The sequence below is a fragment of the Leptopilina boulardi genome, unplaced genomic scaffold (assembly GCF_019393585.1).
Source record: "Leptopilina boulardi isolate dan_hultmark-lab unplaced genomic scaffold, ZJU_Lbou_2.1 LbouV2_223, whole genome shotgun sequence".
Taxonomy (NCBI): Eukaryota; Metazoa; Arthropoda; class Insecta; order Hymenoptera; family Figitidae; genus Leptopilina; species Leptopilina boulardi.
In genome coordinates, this window is record NW_026137778.1 from 340,342 (window position 1) to 363,419 (window position 23,078).

At 28.7% G+C, this 23,078-nt stretch overlaps 1 protein-coding gene across 9 annotated transcripts in view; it reads left to right on the forward strand.

Moving 5' to 3' along the window:
- Positions 1-23,078, forward strand: part of LOC127279794 (neither inactivation nor afterpotential protein C) — an 80,247-nt gene that overhangs the window by 24,743 nt on the left and 32,426 nt on the right. For all 9 annotated transcript variants that reach the window (XR_007842696.1, XM_051302368.1, XM_051302369.1 and 6 more), the window contains 8 exons: positions 2,255-2,359; positions 5,655-6,034; positions 6,136-6,226; positions 6,366-6,461; positions 7,123-7,308; positions 7,601-7,789; positions 17,928-18,127; positions 21,608-21,948. Coding sequence is in view for 8 of the 9 variants with exons in the window: in XM_051302368.1 (XP_051158325.1) it covers positions 2,255-2,359; positions 5,655-6,034; positions 6,136-6,226; positions 6,366-6,461; positions 7,123-7,308; positions 7,601-7,789; positions 17,928-18,127; positions 21,608-21,948 (1,588 nt within the window). In the remaining variant the exon portion in view is untranslated. The remainder of the gene's footprint in view (positions 1-2,254; positions 2,360-5,654; positions 6,035-6,135; positions 6,227-6,365; positions 6,462-7,122; positions 7,309-7,600; positions 7,790-17,927; positions 18,128-21,607; positions 21,949-23,078) is intronic.

A 23,078-nucleotide genomic window follows, 5' to 3' on the forward strand; every position in this document is an offset into this window, starting at 1 on the left:
TTCATTTTATTGCTAGACCGAAGACACCGATAAGCAAGTCAAAACCTCGTGGGTGTGTCAACGTGAAAGAAATTCAGGAAAAATCGACTACCGCTATAGTGACTTATTGCATGCACAACAAATCGCCGCATCTTCACCAGAGGAATTCGAGAAGATAATCATATTAAGCCAAAAACATCACGAAACGGCAGAAAAATCATACGAATTTTTAAAAGAATATTGTTCGAGAGCTAAAATCGACAACAACGTTGTTACACTCTGCGTTCACTTACAACAAGTCTTATTGTGTTCTACACTCACTCATTCCAACATGTTTTATCAAAAACAACATTCAACCTACAATTTTGCGATTCATAATTTTTTAGCTGAAATTGCCTCCTGCATTTTGAAACACATTCTGGATAATATTATCCTATTCTTAGAAAAAATGAAGAAAGGAAACATATCGTGTGAAGTGATCGTTGTGTTGGTCAGAACAACAATTGGCGAATTTTAACCTTGTATCACTATTTTGTTAAATTGAAATATTTCAGCGAAGTACATCAAAAGTTTTTAACTATTGGACACAGTTTTCTTCCATGTGATCGAGATTTTGCTTTAATTGAAAAGAAAAAGAAGAAAACTAATGTAATACGTCCATCAGATTACAAGTATGTAATCGCTGAAGCTAATTTATCTAAACCGTTTAAAATCAATGAAATGCAATCAAGCGACTTCAAAGATTTCAGTCCTATTGAAGCGGAAATAGTCAATAATGATAAGATGAAAATCACTGAAGTTATGTGGCTTAAAGTCTGCGCTGATGATCTGAATTTCGTATATTTTCGTGCATCGCATAACATCCGATGCTTGGAAAATATTTTAAATCGTGAAAACCCTAGAAAATGAGCAGAATTCCTCTTCGGAAACTAGACCCGTTCAATCTAAATGTCGAAATAAAAAACAAACTAAAACTAAAGGTCGAAGTAAAACACAAACTACATCTAAAAAAACAAAAAAAGAAGCTACCCGAACGAGTTCCGGCTTCGATTAATAACACTTCAATTTTACCACATCAACTGCCTCTTTTGTACAGCAGTTTATTGCCTTTGAAAAAAGAAAAAAAAGCTGATCTTCTTGATACATGTAAATTTTTAAAGATAAATGCTAGGGAATATTATGAAAACCTTCCAGTTATTGATTAAAAATTAAATGTTTTATTGTATTGTATTATTGTTTCATTCCACTAGTTTATAATAAAAAGAAATTTTCCTTTAACTAACTATTAATTTTAAAAATTTGTCACACACAATCTTTTATTTTAATATTCATGTGAAATAATAAATAAATAAAAAACTGTTACCAATAATTATTTTTATTATTGTTTTTTTCCTCAAAATATTTATTTTTGTTTCATAAATGACACTGCGGACAGGCTTCCCCATGACGATTTGGCTCTTTAATTTGCATTTTAAAAATAATATTTAATTTTATAAATTAAAGTGGCTATAGGCTTTTGTTTGTAAACACTAAAGTTACTTTTTCACGTTAGATTCAATACAATATGTACAATTTACTTCTTAAAAAACACAATTGACATAGAATTGTACGCTTCGTGGAGAATCACCCTTGTACTAATTTTTTCATATAATAGTCAAACAAGTTGTCATTTTGTAGTTTTATATATTTATTTTTCATTTCCGCATATAGAGAAGAAAATTTTTTATTTTGTTTCCAAAAAAATTCTGTCACAAGTTAGTCAATAATTGCTTATATTTTCATGTTTGTTTACATTTCACAACTTGGACTTATATTATTACCCTTAACGATTATATGTGCAGGTATTGAAATTTGAATAATAAACTTCAAAACAACAATGGGAAAAATTGATTCACTTGTATTTTTTCTAAATAATCTAGTCTCCTTATTGGCCCGGTCTATTTTCTACTGCGAAACTCGAAGTAGATACCGCGGTTGGGACCCACAGTCTGAGAGATTGTGTTGTATTGCACGCTGCAGCTCAATTGCTTTCCATTGAATAGCAACTGGGGTTAGTTAAGATAGCTAAATGTAAGCTATCTCATGTTTAGAGATAAATTACTTTTTTTCCGTGTTGGTTTTAATTTATGAATGTTGTTCTAGCATCAAACTTTTATCTTACTTTTTGACTGAGTTATCCTCGTTAAGAACAGGATCTTTTGAAGAAAATATTTTTAAATTGCAACAATTCTTCGATAAACATATTCGTACATGCAATGTTTTAACTTTTTTCCAGCTTTGCGAAGGAGGTCCAGTAATCGATCTTTGTAAAGGACTTGTATTGCAGGGGAAAAAAATGCGAGAAGAGCATATTGGTTATATTATACGAGAAGTTATTAAGGTATAATTTATTTGCTTTTTGTAAAAATATATCGTAATATTGAACAGATTTATATCAATATAGGTAAAGAAATTATTTTTCCTCATAAAGTAATGTAAAAGAAGCATGCTTATCCCTGACAAGACATTAGAAGTAAAAGTAATTTTACAAATTTCAAATTGCAACCAACATTAAAATTCGTTTACTAAAATATGTATATATTTACTAAAATTGATATTACTTAAAATGACGAATTAAAGGTATTTTTAGCAAATAATTCTACGATCTTCTTTTTTATTGACTAGAATTATTATAATCGCGCTCTAATAGTCTAATATATGTGGACGTCCCGCATGAAAAGGGGCCACTTTAACGATTGCAATAAGGATTATATTCGCATTATGATATTCACACAAAAGTAATCCTTATTGTAATTGACAAAGTGGTCCCTCTTCATGCAGACGTCTAAATATATTCTTCGAGACTTTAAATAATAATGTATTTGTAATTAAAACCAAATTTTACATGACTGTAATATTACGTGCTACTTGGGTTTGTTTTATGTAATTTTAAAATTTGTAAATTACATCAAATGACGTTTAGTTCTAATGGCGAATCGGTGATAAACACCATTTTGAGTTGAAGCAAATGGAGTTGATGCTAAATGAGTTAATTATACACTAAAAAATATATTAGTGAGACACTGGCATAATTATAGGTGATATTGTCCTTTTAATATGACGTATACAGACATAAAAGTGAGGTTAGGATTTCTGCTAGTACTAATAATGCAGTATATGTGTTTTAGCCATATGAAGTTGTCAATCTTTCATATGTATGTGAAGAACGCCAATACTGTTCGATTGGAAGAAGCTGTAAATCTAACCTTATTTTCATATCTATGAGGCTGGCTACACCGAGAGCCAATCAGGAGGGTTAAATTTAATCCTCTGGCGTACTAAACAAGTAGACTAAATTTTGCGTCTGTGCAAAATGTTTGTATACATCTGCGACCATGGTTGCAATAGCGACAGGTTAGAAAAGTTCGCTGGCTTTGGCAACCACGTGATTGTCTTTTCTAACCTGTCGCTATAGCAACCATGGTCGCAGATGTACACCAACATTTTGCGCAGACGCAAAATTTAGTCCACTTGTTTAGTACGCCAGAGGATTAAATTTAACCCTCCTTATTGGCTCTCCGTGTAGCCAGCCTCTATATTCAGCATACAGTTTCTTTCAGTGCATGCCTAGGGTAAATTACAAGAAACTTGTTTATCACACAATTTTCATTAAAATAATTTAATCAAATAAAATATCCTTACACTTTAAGAAATTTAGGTAAATAATTGCAACCGAAGTTAGAAGTAAAATTTTTTAAGTTAAAAATTAACTCCAAAAATGAGTTAATCATTAGATTAACTCCCTTTACTGCAACTCCTAATAAAGGGTGCGATTTTAATAGAATCCCAAGGGGAGTTCTAACTCACAGTTTTTATAGGGTAATAAATACTCTTAACAGTCGTACATGTATTAATCCCTTGACTGTGCATTACAGGTATAATTGGTACTATATCGTATAGGTTTTTGTATCATAGATTACAAATATTGAAATCAAATTTCCAAAAATTCAAAACAATATATCCCATACAAGTCTATTTTCTGAATTTGAATTAGTGAGAATTTGTTCACTAATTTGTAGTAAAATATGACTATTTGATTTAGTAATATTTTTTTTACTACAGTTTTAGTCTCGGTTTTAATGAAAATGTCTAAAAATTAGTAGAAAATTTTACTAATTTAAAAGAATTCTCTTAATAATTCGAAGAGTATACTAACACTTTTTGAAAATATAAAAAGCTCACTAATTTAAACTTATAATTAGCGTTGTAGGAGGAAAACTTTTACAACAAAGTTTTATGAGAACACGATAATTTTTGTAAATGTTCAAAATTTTAGGCAACCATAATATTTTTTTAAATCGAGTTTTGGAATCGAATAAAAAAAATAAAAAAACAATTTTTTATTTATTTAATTTTGTACTTCTTTGACAAAATTTGATGCAATTTCTTTTAATTACACTGAGAAAAAAAATTTAGTGTTTGCAACAAAATTGTTTGGTTAGGCAATTTTGGTTCTTGTAACCAAATTTTGGTTGGCTGAAACAAAGTCGTAGGGTTATCTCAACCAAACATTTGGTTAGGCCAACAAAATTATTTGGTTGAACATTTTTAAATTCCAACCAAAATTTAGTTACGACAACAAAATAATTTGGTTAACACAACAAAATAGTTTGATCTCAGAAACCAAATGATCGTTTGTTGTCCTAACCAAAATTTGGTTGCGACAACCAAATAGTTTAATTCGCTCTTAGCTCATAGCTTAAGAGAACAGTTAGTTTAAATCTCTCACAAGGATGGGTAGTCCAGTGGTCAGAGCTCCCGACTTTCAGTTTTAAAACAGAGGTTCGATCTCAGGCGGAGGTGAGATTTTTCAAAGTCCATAAATATTTCAATTGGATGAATATAAATTCAATGTTAAATTGATAATAAATAAACAATGAAATAAATAAAGAAGATAAAAAGAAAAGAGATAAGGTATAATAAAATTTTTAATTTTACAAAAAAAACTGTTGGTTTCATCAACCAAACATTTTTGTTGACCTAACAAAAAAAATTTTGTTGAGCTAACCAAACATTTTTGTTATGCCAACAAAAAACACTCAACCTAATTTTTTGGTTGACTCAAACAAATAGTTTGGTTGCTTCAATACTAACAAAATTTTTTTGTTGGCCTAACCAAATTTTGGTTGCTCTGACTAAACATTTTTCTCAGTGATAGATAGATATTAGCTAAAAATTAAACATTTTTTTTTATATTTCTGTTACTTATTCTTCATTCCACATGTATTGAATTTGAATAGATTAATTTTAATAAAGCGACCTGATGATGGTGGCGAACCGTGCCTTCGAAACATTGTCGTTATAAATGTGAATGTGTTTTATTCACCTGTTTTCCAAAAATCATTTTAAAAAATATATTATATATATGGAAAAAAAATATTTTTTAAATCAGGCAACCATATATTGAATACGCTTTTTTGAGTTTTGAAAATCTGACTTCAAATTAGTATTCAGCGTCTCGGAAAATCCCATAATAACTGTCGTAAATATCTTCACTAAAAACGCTAACGCACATTTGGATTATTTTTTGATTTTCGAGCAACACAGTCAAGGGTTTAAATATTTAACACCTGCAACTGATAAATTATTTTCTAATTTGCTATCCAAGCTCTTGACACTAATGTGTTTTCTTGTAGGCTTTAATACACTTACATGAAAATAAAATAATTCACCGAGACGTGCGAGCTAGTAATATGGTTTTAACTAGAGAAGGAGAAGTAAAACTTGTTGATTTTAGTTTTGCTAAAATAATGAAAGGAGAACATGAGAATCAACATGTATGCATTGGTTCACCATCTTGGATAGCACCAGAAACTGTTACCTGCAAAGATTCTGGATACAATACTAAAGCAGATGTTTGGGCTATTGGAATCACTGCGATTGAAATGGCTGATGGGAAAGCACCTTTCCAAGATATGCACTCAACTAGAGCACTTTTTCAAATTGTCAGGAATCCTCCACCATCTCTTTACAGACCATCTAACTGGTCTCAAAATTTTAACGACTTTATTAACGAGTTAGTTTTCAAATATAAACAAAACATTATTTATTATTTTATCATTTAAAAGACAACAATTTATTCTTAAATTTAACTTGACAAAAATCTCGCAATTTCAGGTGCCTAGAAAAAAATCCAGACAACAGACCATTTATGATGGAAATTTTAGAACACCCATTTTTATCAGAATTGCCAGAAAATGATTATACAGTAAGTTAAATTACAATATATATGTATACCAATTTCACGTGGAATCGCCCGTATGAAATAACCACAATATAAATGTACAACTATGAGGAAACAATAATAAAATAAAAAAACTTAACAGCAGTTTTTCATTTTGTAACAGTTGACTCAAGAAATAAAGGCATTGGTTATGGATGTATGTCCAATGGGCAGAAGAAACAGAAAACCTGAAGTTATTGTTTATGAAGGATTCTTAAAGGTAACGTTTTAATCGGTATGTTTTCGCTGCCTGTACTTTCTACTCTTATTCCTATTTATCCACTTTTTTTCGTGTATCGGTTGTAATAAAGTTTTATATCAAATCCATAAATTTATTCATTTATTTTGAAAACTTTTCGACGGCTATATATGTGGTCCTCTTCAGCATCTATTATAATATTTTCAATAAAGTAATTAATTATTCAAAGAACATACAAAAACTATTAGGTATATACACAGTAAATTTTGGAATATTTTTTTAATATTAAAATGGATTAAAATAAAATGCAGCGCTATAATCCATCAAAGATTAAAATTGCAAACTTTAAAAAAATGAACTTACAATTAGTATCGGTATCGCAGAACTAGTTATTTAAAAGATGAAGACACAATAAGCTTTTAGCATATGTAAACATTTAAGCACGGCGGACATTTATATTAAAATGTCACTAACAAACATTGTAACTAAATGCATTTTAACAAAATAAATTTATGACTTGTCATAAAAGTCATATCACAACGAAAATATAAGTAGCGAAAACAAACATATTATGAGATGTTATTAAAATCTTCTTGTGATTTGTATAAGAAGTATAAAATGTTTCTAATACAATGTATTTAAAGCGTCACATATTTGCAATAAAAAGCATAAAATATTTTAGACTCACCAAACTGAGCCATTGGAACCAATGTTAACAGAAGATTTATCAGCATTAGACAATCTTACGGAAGACAGCATTTTAAACGAATTACATGAAAGATTAAAATTAGGATTTTTTCATACATTTGTAGGTGATATACTACTAATACTTAATCCAAATGAAGAACAAAACATTTATGAATCTAACGTAAGTATTTTTTCTAAATTTTAATTTAAACATTAATATTCGTATATACTGAATAATTTCCGTTTAACTATTATTATTAATCGGCAAATTCTCAACAAAATCAAGGATTTAATAAGGTATTTCTCCGGCCTCGCATTTCCTTTCCCCTCGATCAAGCGCAGAAGTATACAAATTTCTTAATTGTGTGCAACTTTTTGAAAAATTTTTAGCGAAAATCAATTTGCCGGAGAAATACCTTAAAATAACAATTTAAAATTTTACGAACAACAAATTAATCAATTATTTTTTTTAGTATCATGCCAAATATCAGTGTAAATCACGATCAGATAATGCCCCACATATTTATTCAGTGGCTGATAGTGCATACCAAGACGTACTTCATCATGAAGAAATTCAACATATTATATTTTCTGGAGAAAGTAATTCTGGCAAGACAACAAACATGATTCATCTCATTAGACATCTTATGTATCTTGGCAAGGTAATACTAACAGTCTATACCCAAGTAGCACGTAATATTACAGTAATATTAAAATGTCCGCCTCATGGTAATATTATTACCGGTAATATTAGTGTAATCAGTCAAATATTTTTAAGTGTTTTTTGACACTATATTACCGGCAATATTACCATGAGGCGGACATTTTAATATTACGTGCTACTGAGTATAGGGTAAGTCCGGGGGAGTTGGCCATAGTTTTTTTAAAGGCCTGTAAAAATAAGAAGAAAGTGATTTATGTATTAACTTTTATTGCTAATTAAACATTGAACATTTAACTTAAAAATAATAATAGAAATAATAAATTTGTTAAATGTAAACAATCTTAAAATTAATATTTTTTAAAAAACACGTTTGGCCATCTCTCCCGGAATGTACGGGGGAGATGACCAATACTTTAAAATCATTCTTTGGCTTTTCGGTTTATCAGAATTCTTATTAATTTAAAGTGATTAATGTCTTCTTTTCTTCTTCTGACCACATTTCGAACATTTATCATTAAATTCAGTGCAATTTTCATGAAGCCAAAGGTGACAATCATTGCACTGAATCCAGACTTTGATAAGCGCTCTCTGTTTGTCTGCCTCACCAACACAACAAGTCTACAAGGTATTTTTTTGAGATATCAGAGTGGTTTCCAATTTTTTTTTGTGTCCTGAACACTATCCCGGGTTACAAAATTGCGTATCGCGTCAGGATTTTGAGTATAGTGGGGGTAAAGACTCCAAAACCCGTGTTTTTGAGGGTTTTCAATATTTTTTTTCTCCTTAACCTGACTTGATAAAGACTTCTATATAGGCTTAAATTGAAGCTTATATCTTACACTTTAAGACTCATATGCGCAAGGAAAAAAAATTAGGTTCAAGTCACCTAAAAAGATTTTTGGGGTATTTACCCCCATTTTTTCAAAATTTCAAATTTTTTTTTAATCCTGCGTAAATGAGTCTTAAAGTGTACGATCTAAGCTTTAATTTAAGCATATATAGAAGTGTCTAGCACGTCTGGTTAAGGAATAAAAAAATAATGAAAACCCTCAAAAAAACTGTTTTTGGAGACTTTGCCTCCACTTTATTCAAAATCCTGATGTGATACGCAATTTTGGAACCCAGAATCGGGTTCAACACACAAAAATACATTGGAAACCACTCCGCTATATATATAAAAAAGTCTTATTTTGTAGACCTGTGTTATGATTGTTTATAAACGTTTTTAAGATTTAATTACACAATAGTGATTATTTTATTCGATCATATTTAAATTTGAAAATCTTTGTTGGAGTGTCTTGTTGCAATATATGTAATGAAAAATGTCATTTGCCACAGAATGAATGTTTTTTTTAGCGAACACAGGAATCTCAAGGTTGCCAATAACTTAAACAGTATGGCCATCTCACCTCGAAAAAACATGGCCATCTCTCCTAATGTCACTCTCTAAATTTGAATCAGCGAAACGTAATTAATTTGCAGCTATAAGTATGTAGCTGATTCAAACAGCGTATATATGAAGCATTTCATATGAGAATACGAGGTCATGTCTCAGATTTTTCTCAAAATTCGGTAAATTGTAGTGATGGTGGTGCTAAATAAGTGTACAAATTTTGAATTTGAAATTTTTAATATTTTTCGAGACATTTACAATAACAAATTTGAGCAATATTTTTTTGCTTTACTTATAACTTTTTTCCTATTAAAAATAGAGAAAAATGTTGTAAATGTTTTTTACGCGGAAGATCTTAAATTTTTAATTTTTTTAAACACATCTAGAGATTTTGGGCAGGTTTTTTGCAATAAGGCCCACTGTGCTGCGTAACAATGTGTAAAAATGAGTTACGCAAATTTTTTTATAGTATTTGATCAATACTGAAGACAATAAAATTTGTTTCACGAATGTGCCCTGAAAAAAAAATTAATTTTTCTAATATCTCAAGTTTAAAAGTTCTAGAGATATGCCCATATCTTCAATAGGATCAATAAATAATGTCCATAAGAAAAAAAATCCAATTTTTACATTTTTTTAATTTTATTTTTTCGTTTTTTTTTTGTTTTTTTAACCTCCTTTACGCCTCTCTAGTCATCTTTAAACCCTCCTTTCAGCCTCCAATATAGCAGATATGTATTTCCACTTTTGCAAATTCGAGGTCGAAAAGAGGGTATGAAAGTGTTGGAGAGAATAAAAGGAGGATAAAAGGAGGTTTTTAGAGAACTTATAGAGAGTCTTAATTTCGACTCGGGTGATGAAATAGTTTATATGCGCTAATTATCAATGTATATACGCTGCTTGAATCAGCTGCATACTTATAGCTGCCCAATCAGCGATTTTCCGCTGATTCAAATTTAGAGAGCAGGAGACAAATTGACACAACTAAAATTTAAATAAATAAATAAAATTTTTGAATAAATATACAGTTATGACAAAGCTTGGGTCATGTACTTTACAAAAAAAATGAAATTCAAAATTATTCTATAAAATAACATAACACCAGTGAGAAACGTAAACTCATCACTTTTTTCCGAACTAGTCAAAATAACAAATCAGATTTTTACATACTTTTTCAATATTTTTCGTGAAGTTTTTTCTTTTAATTGTATTTTGCCACAAAACAAAGCGAACTAATCTTTAATAAGCGATACCTATAGCAGCAAATTCTATAAAATATTTGAATTGGCCATCTCTCCCGCATGGCCAACTCCCCCGGACTTACCCTAATCAATTTAGACGATTATGCAATAACCACACTGATAGAAATAACTGCTTAATATTGGCAGAATTATTTGTACGCTTATCATACAAAATTGTTGGAATAGGTACAGCCATATGTGATGGCTATTTTAACCAAAAATGAAAAATCTAAACATAACAAAAGAGCAATGCGATTATAACCTGATGGTTAAAAAGGCCTGCTCATCATTGCGAATTAACCTTATACACTTTGACATATTTTCGTCGCAAGATCTACCAACCTGTTTCTATCAGTGCAATTTTCATTTTTCACCCAAGTACACAGAGAAAAAAAAACGAGCCTCTACATGGACCTATGTATGCTCTCTTCGTACGCGCCTCTACCGTTCATCTTCGGTACGACGTTAGAGAAAATTTTAAAAAAATTTTGAGTTTATTTAGTTCGATTTCGTAACTGTAGGTGGCGTCTTCCAAAAGGTACCTTTTTTGGTGCACTTGATTCCGGACAACCTGTAATATATAAATTCAAAAGGGAATCTCTTCAGAAGGATTTATTTTAGACAATGAACCTAAAAAACGATTTTTAAAAGGTTTTTTTTATGTAGATTTTTCTCAAATATTCTCAAAAACGCCTTGTTGTTGAAACAATTTACCTTCGTATAAAAAAACAGGGAGTAGAAATATTTAATTTTTAAGGTTTATTCTCTAGTTTTTTAAATAAGGAATCGAATGATCTTTGGTTTCTTAAAATCGGTTTGGTAGATTTCGAGAAAAGCCGTTCACCAAAAAAGGTACCATTTGGAAGACTAAAAAAAATTAAACTAAATACACTCAAATATTCTTTTAAAAATTTTCTCTACGTAATGTGCAACAATGTCCAAAAAGAATTTATTCAATTTCTTTAATACTTTTCTTACAATAAAAGTTTTAAAACGTGTCTTTTTTGTCAATTCTGAACCAGAAAGTTCCCTTAAATAACAAATACCAAAAACTGAAAAATATTGATTCATAAATTTTATTAATCATATAATAAAAAGTTAAGGGATTTCCTAACTTTTTTTGGCCTTAAGACCATGTGGGCAACGGACGTTTTTTGTCGTTTCCAACTTTCTCTGAAATAAATAATGATTTCGGGTTAAAATATTCAAGTCTTTATAAAGGAGGGTGCAAAGCATAGGGCTGTTCTACTCATTTACTATAACTTAATGCAAAAAAAATAAAGCAATAAATATAGTAAAATAATGTATTATATCATAGTTCATTCAGCGACCACTTGCTCGAATTGGCGCTGTTTACTGGACTGACACACTCACGCAACGTCTGTGTATGTGCCGCCATCTTTGTTGTCATTTTCGTTTAAAAATGTCACTTTTTGAACTTAGTTTTTAAATAATTTAACGCAAAATTAAGTTTTTTCAGGAGAACAGCGCGATGCATTGTACCCAAATCTATCAACCTACAAAATTTTGGCCTAAAATCTTTTTTCATGTTATAGAGAAAGTTGAAATATTGCAAAACACATTTTTCCATACTAGGTCACGTGGGAGTTTCCCACAAGCCGTTAAACAGGAGGTTTTAAAAATTTGTCTTTTCGAGGTTTATTTTTTCACTTGTTTTTAAATTGAATTTAGCTTGTATATTATATTCGATTTCACAATTTTCAAAAAATTTAAACTTTTTAATTTTGAATCATAAAAAGCTAACTTCTTTTTGTACATTTATCTTAAAAAATAATTATGAGACCAAAGTGAGATTTTTACAGTGAATAATGGAAGAACTGCACACTAAAAAATAATACTTACTTTTAGTTCACTTTTGACTAAAACCGATAACATTAGAACCATTCGGAACCAGTTTTACTGAATTTCAGCCTTGAGTGTATGATTTTAAGTCCTAAAATTGACTTAATCTAGTTTTAAGATAAAAATTACTCTAGTTTCCAGGCATTTTGATTTTAAGATGTTTTCTTACTACTTCAAAAAGTTGTAATTAAAAAATTAGCATGGATACTCCTACTAAAACTTTTTTTTATATTATTCTATTAATTCCATTCTACAATATACTCGTTTTTAAAAAAATCTATCGATAACTTTTTAAATAATTCAATAAAATGTGTGTTTTGCATGTTCAGATTAGGAATCCTATGTTAACTGGTGCAACTTTGACCCCAGATTTCTCAGTTTTTAGCATGGCAAGGGGAAGTGGGTTTTTTACCACTTATAAAGTACATGAAAAGGAACATTTTCCCAGAATTTAAAAAAATTCTAGCGAAAATCGATTTGCCGAAGAAATACTTTAACGGTTAATGGTTAAAATATTTATTCGTTTTTCTTTATAAGAGTTACTTTAATTTAGGTTTTGAAAATGATAAAAAATCGACACCTTTACCTTCTTTTTTAAATAAGGTTTTTATAATTATTTCATTAATAAAATTGTTTTCAGTCAAAAATGAAAATTTAATTTCATTATTAACTTACACTGTTAAAAAAAGTGAATGAATTGGAAGCTTTTTCCATTCATGTAAATGAATTTTAAGAACATTGACTGAAAATTCATGAACGTGCATGTGTATTCAGCAATAACGCATAAATTTTCAGTTATTATAACTTAATTTTCATTTAATGTTCTTAAAATTCTTTTACATGAATGAAAAAAACTTCCAATTCATTCACTTTTTTTAACAGTGTAATTAATTATGATAAATTGAACTTTAATAAATAGTTAATGTGCACATTAGTTACTTATTAATTGAAGTATAATTTAACTTAAATCTTCCACAAAGAACTAAATAGTGACCAGTTTAGCAGTATTTATAATTTATTTCGTCATACTGTACTATTTAGTTGCGCAATATTTTGTTCCAAATCAAACTTGAGCGATACCTCAATTAGAGATTGATTGAACGAATCCTCCAAAGTTTCCTTATTTTTTTCGCTAATATGTATAGGTTTATATGAAAAAATTGTTCTTTCTCTGGTAAAACATAAGAACTCGAAATGGTTTTCTAAAGGGGGGTTTCTCAAGAAAAAGTCAAAAAACGAACATTTTTGTTTTTTTAAATTTTTTTTTAAGTTTTAAAAATATCAATCTAAATCTTTTTACTTATTAAAATTGAAGTATTTTTAAAACAAAATAATATTTTTACATCTAAATTATTAAATTAAGCATTTGTCATAGTGTGGTGAAGTTGACTCTAAAAGCAGAAAGCGTTTTGCTGTAGACACGATTCCGCCTCTAAACTAGGGGTTTTACTTAAAACCAAAAAATAAAAAAATGTCAGGCTTTTAAATAAAAAATTCGTACTTAAATCTAGCGGGGGTATAAGGGGGGGAAGGGTTACCGATTCAGTTGATTCAAGTTCAGAGACTGAAGACAGGTGTGCCTAACACTCGGATCAACTTAATATTTTAGGAAGGCATTTTTGACATATTAAGAAGTAAATTTATGCAAAAAAAATCGATTTTTTCATGAGAAACCCACCTTAATTTCTTTTTAAATATCTTTTTCCCCAGGTGAAAATGTTCATGTACAACCCTTCTAGAAAAAATCAATTGAACACGATTTAGAATGATTGAGTACAAAAATTTCTTAATTGTTTTGAATTGATTCCAATTGGAGTACATATTTATTCAATTGATTCGAAATGTTTTCAATTTTATAAAATAAGTTATACTTTTTCAATTGTTTTTAATTGGGTGCTATCGAGAGAACGATACACACATATGCGCAAATAGTTCAAATCGGAAGTTAGAGTATGTTTTTAATAAGAAAAGTGTTGAATGTTAAACCCGTTACATTTGTATAGTTTTTCATTCATTAAAATATTTTCAAAATTTTCAATTTTAAATCTTTTAATTGTAGATCTTCCAATATTCGATTATTTAAAAAAAATTCAATATTGACTGAAATTAAAAAAAATTTCATCAATTAATAAAAATTTCAATTAAAAACAATACTTGATGTATTTGTCAAAAATTATTTTTTAAACATTTTTTTCGATAAATTATAAAAATTTTGTCTTGTGCAGCTTCATCCAAAGATAAATGAAGAAATTATTTTTAATTAATTTTTGCTAAAATATTTGATTTTCTCCTTGGGTGACAAATACACTGATAAATATTTTAATTTTTTAGTTCGGAAAATAATCTTTGAAACAATTATGTTTTTTTAGACTATTTAATTAGTAAACCCTTTTTAGAATTTTCAAAAACTCCCGTCAAACAATAGTGCATGAAATACAATTTATAAAATACGATTGAAGACGATTGAATATAATAAGAAAGTCAAACGTCTTCAATTGGAAAAACATGATTAAGAAACGCGACTGGGGACAATAGAAATTTCTTTCGTATTGTTTTCAATCGATTTTTTTCTAGAATAGTACATTTAAAATTTTTTTTCGTAAACCAAAAGCAAATAATCACATTTCTCGAGTACGAGATATGTATAAAAATTATGTATATGTATATATATATACCTTAGTTTTTTAGAAAATTTGTTTATCAAGTTCTGTGCAGTCACGATATCCGCCCTAACCTATAATAATTTTCTGAGCAAGAGCAAATTTCTCCGTAAAAGAATCCTTTTGAACATTATACACAAAACATAAAAGAAACTTGAAAAATCTGTAAAAACTATAAATACCCGCGAAAAACATTAAAATAATTGAGAAAAACAACTTGATAGTTCACACAATATGAACAAACGTGAAGTAAAATTCGAGAAGAATCGATGTCAGAGATGGGTACGTATAATGCGTGACGTATTATACACGAATATTTCGAAAATAAGAGGGAGTGGGGGTATTTCTATATAATATAATATAATATAATATAATATAATATAATATAATAGGTGTTTTCGGGAGTTGCTGTGAGTATATTGTCAGTATATTGTCAGTATATTGTGATTGGTTTATCCATCAGCATGTTTATTCTGATTGGGTAATTTTTTAATGTCAGTATACTGTCAGCAACTCCCGAAAACACCCAATATAATATATAAAGGCCTTTCTCCAATATGTTCCTAAATGTTTGCGTTGCGTGACTGACGCGTTGGTTGACAAGCGCTGTGACATCATCAAAGCATTGACACCAATCGCGAACAAAAAGTTTGGTTTATGTACAATTTTTAATGTACATGTTTCTCGACAGCTTTTAATAATTTTAATTGAATTAAAGAAAAATTAATGAACAAAATATTTATAATTAAAAAATTCAGTGTTCTAAAATCATAAACCAAGCTTTTTGCTCGCGATTGGTATCAATGCTTTGATGACGTCACTGCGCTTGCGAACAAATGCGTCAGTCACGCAACCCTAAAGGCATGAGCAGAATAGAAACGTAACCGGAATCGTAATCGCAAACGCAACCGGAAGAATGAGTTAGAGAAGGACAAACAATATGTCTATCCTTCTCTAACTCATTCTTCCGGTTGCGTTTGCGATTACGATTCCGGTTACATTCCTATTCTGCGTTGGCCTTAACATTTAGGAATACATTGGAGAAAGGCCTTAATATATCTATAATAATGTATTGGGATCAGAAATCACGCGAAAATGACCCACCCCTGAGCCTTCTTGTGACAACCATCTTGGTTTTTTATCTCTTTCTTTTGTATATATTAGAGAAACACGGAATGAAAACATGGCCACCACAACAAGGCTCTCACCAGATGGCGTATCGCAGTATTTCAGATCCCAATAATACATAGTATTAAGGCGCTTGTATACCTCACCGATCCCGAGTATACTTCTGTCGTGTACCATTGGAGTAAAAGAGATGTAAGTATACTCGAGATTGGTTATATATACAAGAGCCTTTACCCATCTCTAAACAAGACTTTAAAGGCGGTTCCAAAATAAGTGCAAAAGCCAAGTACAAGTGCAAGTCCAAGTGCCAATCTCATGAGTGCGAAAAAGATAGGTAGTCTATCTATCTCTCTTGCACTCATGGGATATGTATTTATGTACTTGTACTTGCACTTTCCTTTTGCACCTATTGTAGAACCTCCATGAGTGTATAGAATCAGGATGGCCCTTTCCGAATTAAAGGAGATTCCACAACAACTTGCTTAAGCTTTTGCTTTGCATTTGACTTGCTTTGTTAAGTCAAAACGATGCGCGCGCAATAGTTTCCAGTTGCCGAAAATAAAAAAATTACTAATTAATTTGTTTTTATTCATTAAATTTAATTAATTAATAATTTCTTTATTTTCGGCAAGTGTTGCGCGCGCACCGATTTGACTTTAAAAAAAGCAAGTCAAAGCAATGCATATGCAAGTTATTGTGGAATCTCCTTTCAGAGCCTTTAAAAAAAAGTTGTTGTAGAAACAGCTTTAAGAATCTATTATGCCTTGGCCTTTAATTCTGTTGTATTTTAATGACATATGTAATATTTATATCACGATTTATACACGGAGAGAAATCTGGTGCGATTTACGCATGAGCATGTCCTTAGGAATATAGTAACAGACGCTTTCAAGCAAAAATCCTAAGTGAGCGAGGTATTATTGTATGAGTCTCACCTGATATTCAGATGGAATCTTATAGTTTTTGCTTGGAAGTGTCCATGCTATATTCCTATGGACTTGCTCATGCGCAAATCGCAGCAGATTTCTCTCCGTGTATCAATTCGCAATATACATACTTACACTACCGTCGGAAATTGTCGGTACGAATAACGTTCCAGGAGTGGAAATTCGGCGCTGACTTTAAAGCAAGATATTTCAAGTTAGAAAAAAAGTTAGAGACTTCTAACTTAGATAGTTGGAAAGCTGATAAAAAAAATGTTTTGTAGTTCCTGAAATATGTTAAAAAATGTTCGAGCATGTTTTTCTGCAACCCAGCAGCGAGGCGGCAAAAAGTGATGATCAAAACAAAACATTTTTTAAGTTTCAAAAATGCAAATTAAAGCTGAGATCTTAAAGATTATGTTGTAAAATTATCAAATTTTTCCATACATTATTCTAGAATATGCCGGAAGTCAAAAACAGTACGACAGTACGAAAATTGCATAATTTTTGCTTGAAATCTTTTCGGTATTATAAATACAAAAAAAGAAAAAAATTTTCTTGATATACATTCAGAAGCGGAATTTTATCAGCTTTCCAACCATCTAAGTTAGAAGTCTCACTTTTTTCTAACTTGAAATATCTTGCTTTAAAGTCAACGCTTAAGTTTTTTGCAAAAATAATTGAAAATACTAATTATTTTGACATAATTAGAGATGCAGTTATTTTTCGTGAATGATATGTAATGGAAAATAAATTTCACGAAAACTATGATTTGAAATAAACAGAAAACGCACTTTTAAAAAAATGTAATTGTAAACGATACCTATTCCACATTTGTGTAGCAAAACTATATGTATTATATTATTTAAACATATACAAATTGTAAAATATTATTAAGTGCTAATAATCAATACTGTCTACTACTCAGAGTATCAATGATATTGGAGCTAGACTTATAAAGGCAATCAACATCATACACGCTTTCACGAATGCAGCAACACCGTTAAACCATAATTCAACACGATGTCTTTTACAAATCCAAACAACTTACGGATCTACAGGAAAAGCATCCGGCGCAATATTTTGGTTGTACCAGTTAGAAAAGTGGCGCATTTCAACACGTGAACGGTAATTTAATTAATTTTTGCATCAATAAATAAAAATGAACTATTATGATGAACATTTAAATAAAAATTTTAATATTCAACAGCATTTGCCTACTTTATATCAATCAAAAGCATTTCAAAATTTTTTATATTTTCGTTTCTAGTAAAGATGCAAAGGTCAACAAATATTTATTTTAAAGCTTATACCTTGAGCAGGAACACTATCTAAAAGAGAAATATATTTTACATTGTTTAGCAAAAATAAAAAAGAAAAAAAATATCTTTTTTAAATTTATGAAAAATAAATAAATATGTATTTTTTTATTTGATAAAAATTATGAAATTTATTATCTTTTTAAATTTAAGGTCGTCAGTAGCAGAGTACTTTTACATAACAAGTAATATTATATATTTTGTTCAATTTTTCTTCAATATTTTAAATATGAAATAAAAATTAACGTAATTATTACGGAAGTATATCTAAAAAATTGAAATTAAATCTAAAAAGTGACTTCTCAAAACCGAAGTGATAGATTTTGGATTTTTTTTAAATTCAATCTGTAATACCTAAATAAGGAATTTTTTTCCTGTTATGCAAAAATGGTGTTCTTTGTAGCAAAAATAATATTTACAGTTTTTAAGCTAGATGCAAAGATTTTCATGATGTATTTCTAAAAATAATACAAAAATAAAATTAATGATAAGGAGAAAAGGTTATATTATTTTATAAAATAAATGTTTAAAAATCTATTAGTAGTACTAGAAAACTGTAAATAGTATTTTTTGCTACAAAAAACACGAAAAAATTCTTTATTTTATCAGAAAATGGATTTAAAAAAATCCATCAATTCGATTTTAAGAAAAGTTACTTTTTAGAATTTATTTCAATTTTTTAAATGCTTCCGTACACCTAGAAAAAAGATTTCTTTGAAACAAAGAAATCGTTTGTTTAAACTCACTTTTTGAATCAAAGATAAAATTTGTTTAAATTAAAAAAAGTTAAAAGTATTACCAAGAATCAAAAATTAATTATAAAATGTTATTTAGAAAAAGACTGAAAAATACCATGCCGAGTAGGTAGGCAGCCCCCTCCAACTTGTGTCGTAGGGTGCTGAAACCTCAATTTTCAATAATCATCTGTTAATAATTTAGATTTGTTAAAAATGTTATTTACACTGGTTTTATTTAATACAGAATTAGATGATCTTCCAAATAAAAAAAGAATTGACGGTTTATCTTCATTTCCTTAAATGTTATTAATTATTTAAATAATTTTTATTATTAATTATTAATTTAACACCCGTTTATTAGAAACAGTTCATATAGGGCTCGTTGGATGCGGATTTTGATAATAATTATAATGGTGTTTTTCAAATTACTCTAATTTTATTTGTTCGTAAAATATTTCATTTTTTATTAACTTTTGTTAGTTAATTAATTAATATTTGGAAAACAAAAAATAATGCCATCTCAAAAATTTAACTATCGATTTATTATGACTTAAACAATATTTATGATTTTTTTCGCGTTTCTAAATGAGGGAGAACATGGTTAAAAGTTATAAACAAATTTTATTTTTTAAACAAATTGTTTAAAAATTAATATTTTTTTTTTAAATATTTTTTTTCTAAAAATTTAAGATCTTCCGCGTAAAAAACATTTACAAAATTTTTCTCTATTTTTAATAGGAAAAAAATTATAACTAAAGCAAAAAAATATTGCTCAAATTTGTTATTGTAAATATCTCGAAAAATATTAAAAATTTCAAATTCAAAATTTGTACACTTATTTAGCACCACTATCACTACAATTTACCGAATTTTGAAAAAAATTTGAGAAAAATCATATATTAATATTTTCCAATGCATTTCTCGCGGCGGTACCAGCTCGCCTCTTTGGGTTCGATTCAAAATCGGTACCTCACAGACACGAAAAGTGTTTATTGCTTTTTTCTATGCATTGGTGACTCTGTATGTTGATTTCCTTGTTTGTAGATCGTCTTTCATAACTCCAAATATCAAGAACACCATACCCTCAAGAAATATTATAATTTTACATATTGATTATTTTTAAATATTAATTACATGATTATTTATTTATACTTATAATATTTGTAACATTTGTTTTTTAAGTATTAGTTTTAATCATAAATAATTATTTATTTATAAACATATTTGTTTATTTATAAATAAATATCTATTTATAAATATATTTGTTTATTTACAAATATTTTTTACAAATATTTGTTTATTTAAAAATAATTATTTATTTTTATTTATTTAAAAAATTAATTTTACATAAATATTTATTTGTTTTATTTATACAAATTAATTATTAATAATTATTATTATTTATTTATAACAAAAATGTTACGGTGACGTGACACAAATAAAAGATTTCGTAAAATCAAAGAAATATTACTTTGAGTCAACAAAAATCAAGGAAAGAAGTAATTGCTTTAAATCAAAGAAATTTTTCTTTGACCCTATAACAATGCACAAATTTCTTTGATTCAAAAAAACGTTCTTTGAAACGAAGAAACTTTTTTCTGGGTGTAGTAGTAACGTTAATTTTTATTTCATATTCAAAATGTTGAAAAAAATCGAAGAAATTTCATATATAATATTATTTTTCATCTGTTAGTAGCACAGAGAAAAATGCATTTCAAAAATACTCTGCTTCTGACAACGTTAAATATTAAAAAACTAATATCTTCCATAATTATTATCAAATAAAAAATACTTATTTTTTTATTTTTCTTAAAGATTTTGAAAAAAATGGTCAAGTCAAAAAAAATTTTTTTATGAAAATCTCACGTGGAATGCCACATATTAATTTGTCAAAATGTATCTTATAGTATATTTTATCATCTTTAAGACGTTTTTTGAAAATTATTCTACGATAATTTATTTTTGACAGAAATATTATCATTTGTTTACTTAAAAGAATTCCATACTATTACATTTATAAGCAGTTAAATAGTTAAATGATCTTTTTTTATTGTAAAGAAGCTATTTTAATTTTTATAAGTGTAAAAGTATTAAATTCTATTAAATATTAGTACAATGTTAAATTCATTGATCTGCTGCAGATAGTATAAAATCAAAATGTATAAATTAAACTTCAAAATGCAACACAATTAAAAATTTTTTTAAAAATATTTTTCTTATTCTGCATGAAAAATGAAACATTTTTGGAACCAATTGTTCCAATAATTTAAATAAAAATTTTTGTCCTTCCTGCTAAGCAAGAGTGTTGGTCATGACAAAAAATTATATGTTTACATCATGGCCACAATTACCTATTTTGTGCTCTTGATACGAAATAAAATATATTTTTAATTTCTTTCTTAGACACCATTCAAGCCCAAGGTATAATCTTTAAAATAATCACATCTTTACTAGAAACGAAAATAAAAAGAATTTTGTAATGCCAATGATTGCTGTAGAATGGGCAAATCCTTTTGCGCGAGTGTGTACTTTTAATAATGTATGTTTTTCAGAGCACAATCAAACTTTCATATTCTCTATTATTTTTATGATGGATTGAATGCTTCCGGTAAATTAGATGATTATTTATTATCATCAAGTAGAAAATACCGATATTTAAGACTAGGAGACAAAAGTGCCGGAAACAAACGGTCATTTAAAGTAAGAAATGATCCCCAGGGCAATGCTTTAAAATTTGATAGTCTTATAAAGGATATGCAATCTTTAGAATTGGAAGAGCATTCTGATACCATTTGGAAAATTTTGTCAGCTATTTTAAATCTAGGTGAAATAATTTTCGTGGAGGATAACAACGGTGAAGCGGAAATTGAAAACATGGAAACTGCAAATAAAGGTTTAACAACTATTTTTAAACGTTATTTGTTAATAACTCACAGGGATGGCAACCGAAATTTTTTCGGTATTTCGGTTTCTGTTATTTCTTAAAACATTACGGTTTCGGTATTCAAGTTTGGGTTTTTAATGTAAAAAATTTTGATTTTTTGGTTATCGGTTTCGATTGTTTCCCTCTGATAATAATATGAATGAAAATATTTGCATGGATTTGAATTATTTTTATAATAAGGGTTTCGCTTTTCGGTTTCTTAAAAATTTTTGTTTTTTGATTTTTCAGTTATCGGTTTCAGTTGCCATCTCTGCCGATAACCAAAAAAACCGAAATTTTTTACATTAAAAACCCAAACTTGAATACCGAAACTATAATGTTTTAAGAAAAAAATAGAAACCGAAAAAATTTCGGTTGCCATCCCTGATAACTCATAATAACCGTATATACTTAGTACCCAAGCAGTAAGCTTACTACATAAGTGCTTACTTACTACAAACTTGTCGCGCAAGCTTGCAACAATGGGCCATTTTGTTACTTGTCGCCCTACTGTTAATTCCCATTTGAGATCCTGTATAAGATCGCTTATGATTTCTTATATGACTATACCAAATCTTATATAACGACACCTCGTAAGAAGAATCTCATGAGTGTCCATATTGGATTCTATGAGATATTATATAGGATCCCATATGGGGTCGAAATTTGAATAATAAAATTTGTAAATATGTCAAAGACGGGAAGAGACACGCAAAATCTGAAAAAATTTTGAGTTCATTTTATATAAAGCAAAAATATTTTATTTATATATGAAGTAAGTGACCGTTATAATTTATTAATAAGTTTTATGAACAGACTTATCGGTAAAAAATTATTTATTTATTATAAAAATAAATTATTGTGTCGACTTTTCGGATCGGTACTTAACCAGGCCGATGAACCCTACTGAAAATCCCTGTACAAGATCTTGTACAATTTCCTGTACAGGATCAGCAACTGAACTTGTACAAGTTCTGACCAGTTCCTGTACAGGAAAATGCATACGAATTTGGAACAAGTTCATGTGTGAGATTTTGTACAAGATCTGGTGCAAGATCTTGTACAAGAAAGATACTTGTGCAAGAAAATGTACATGATCT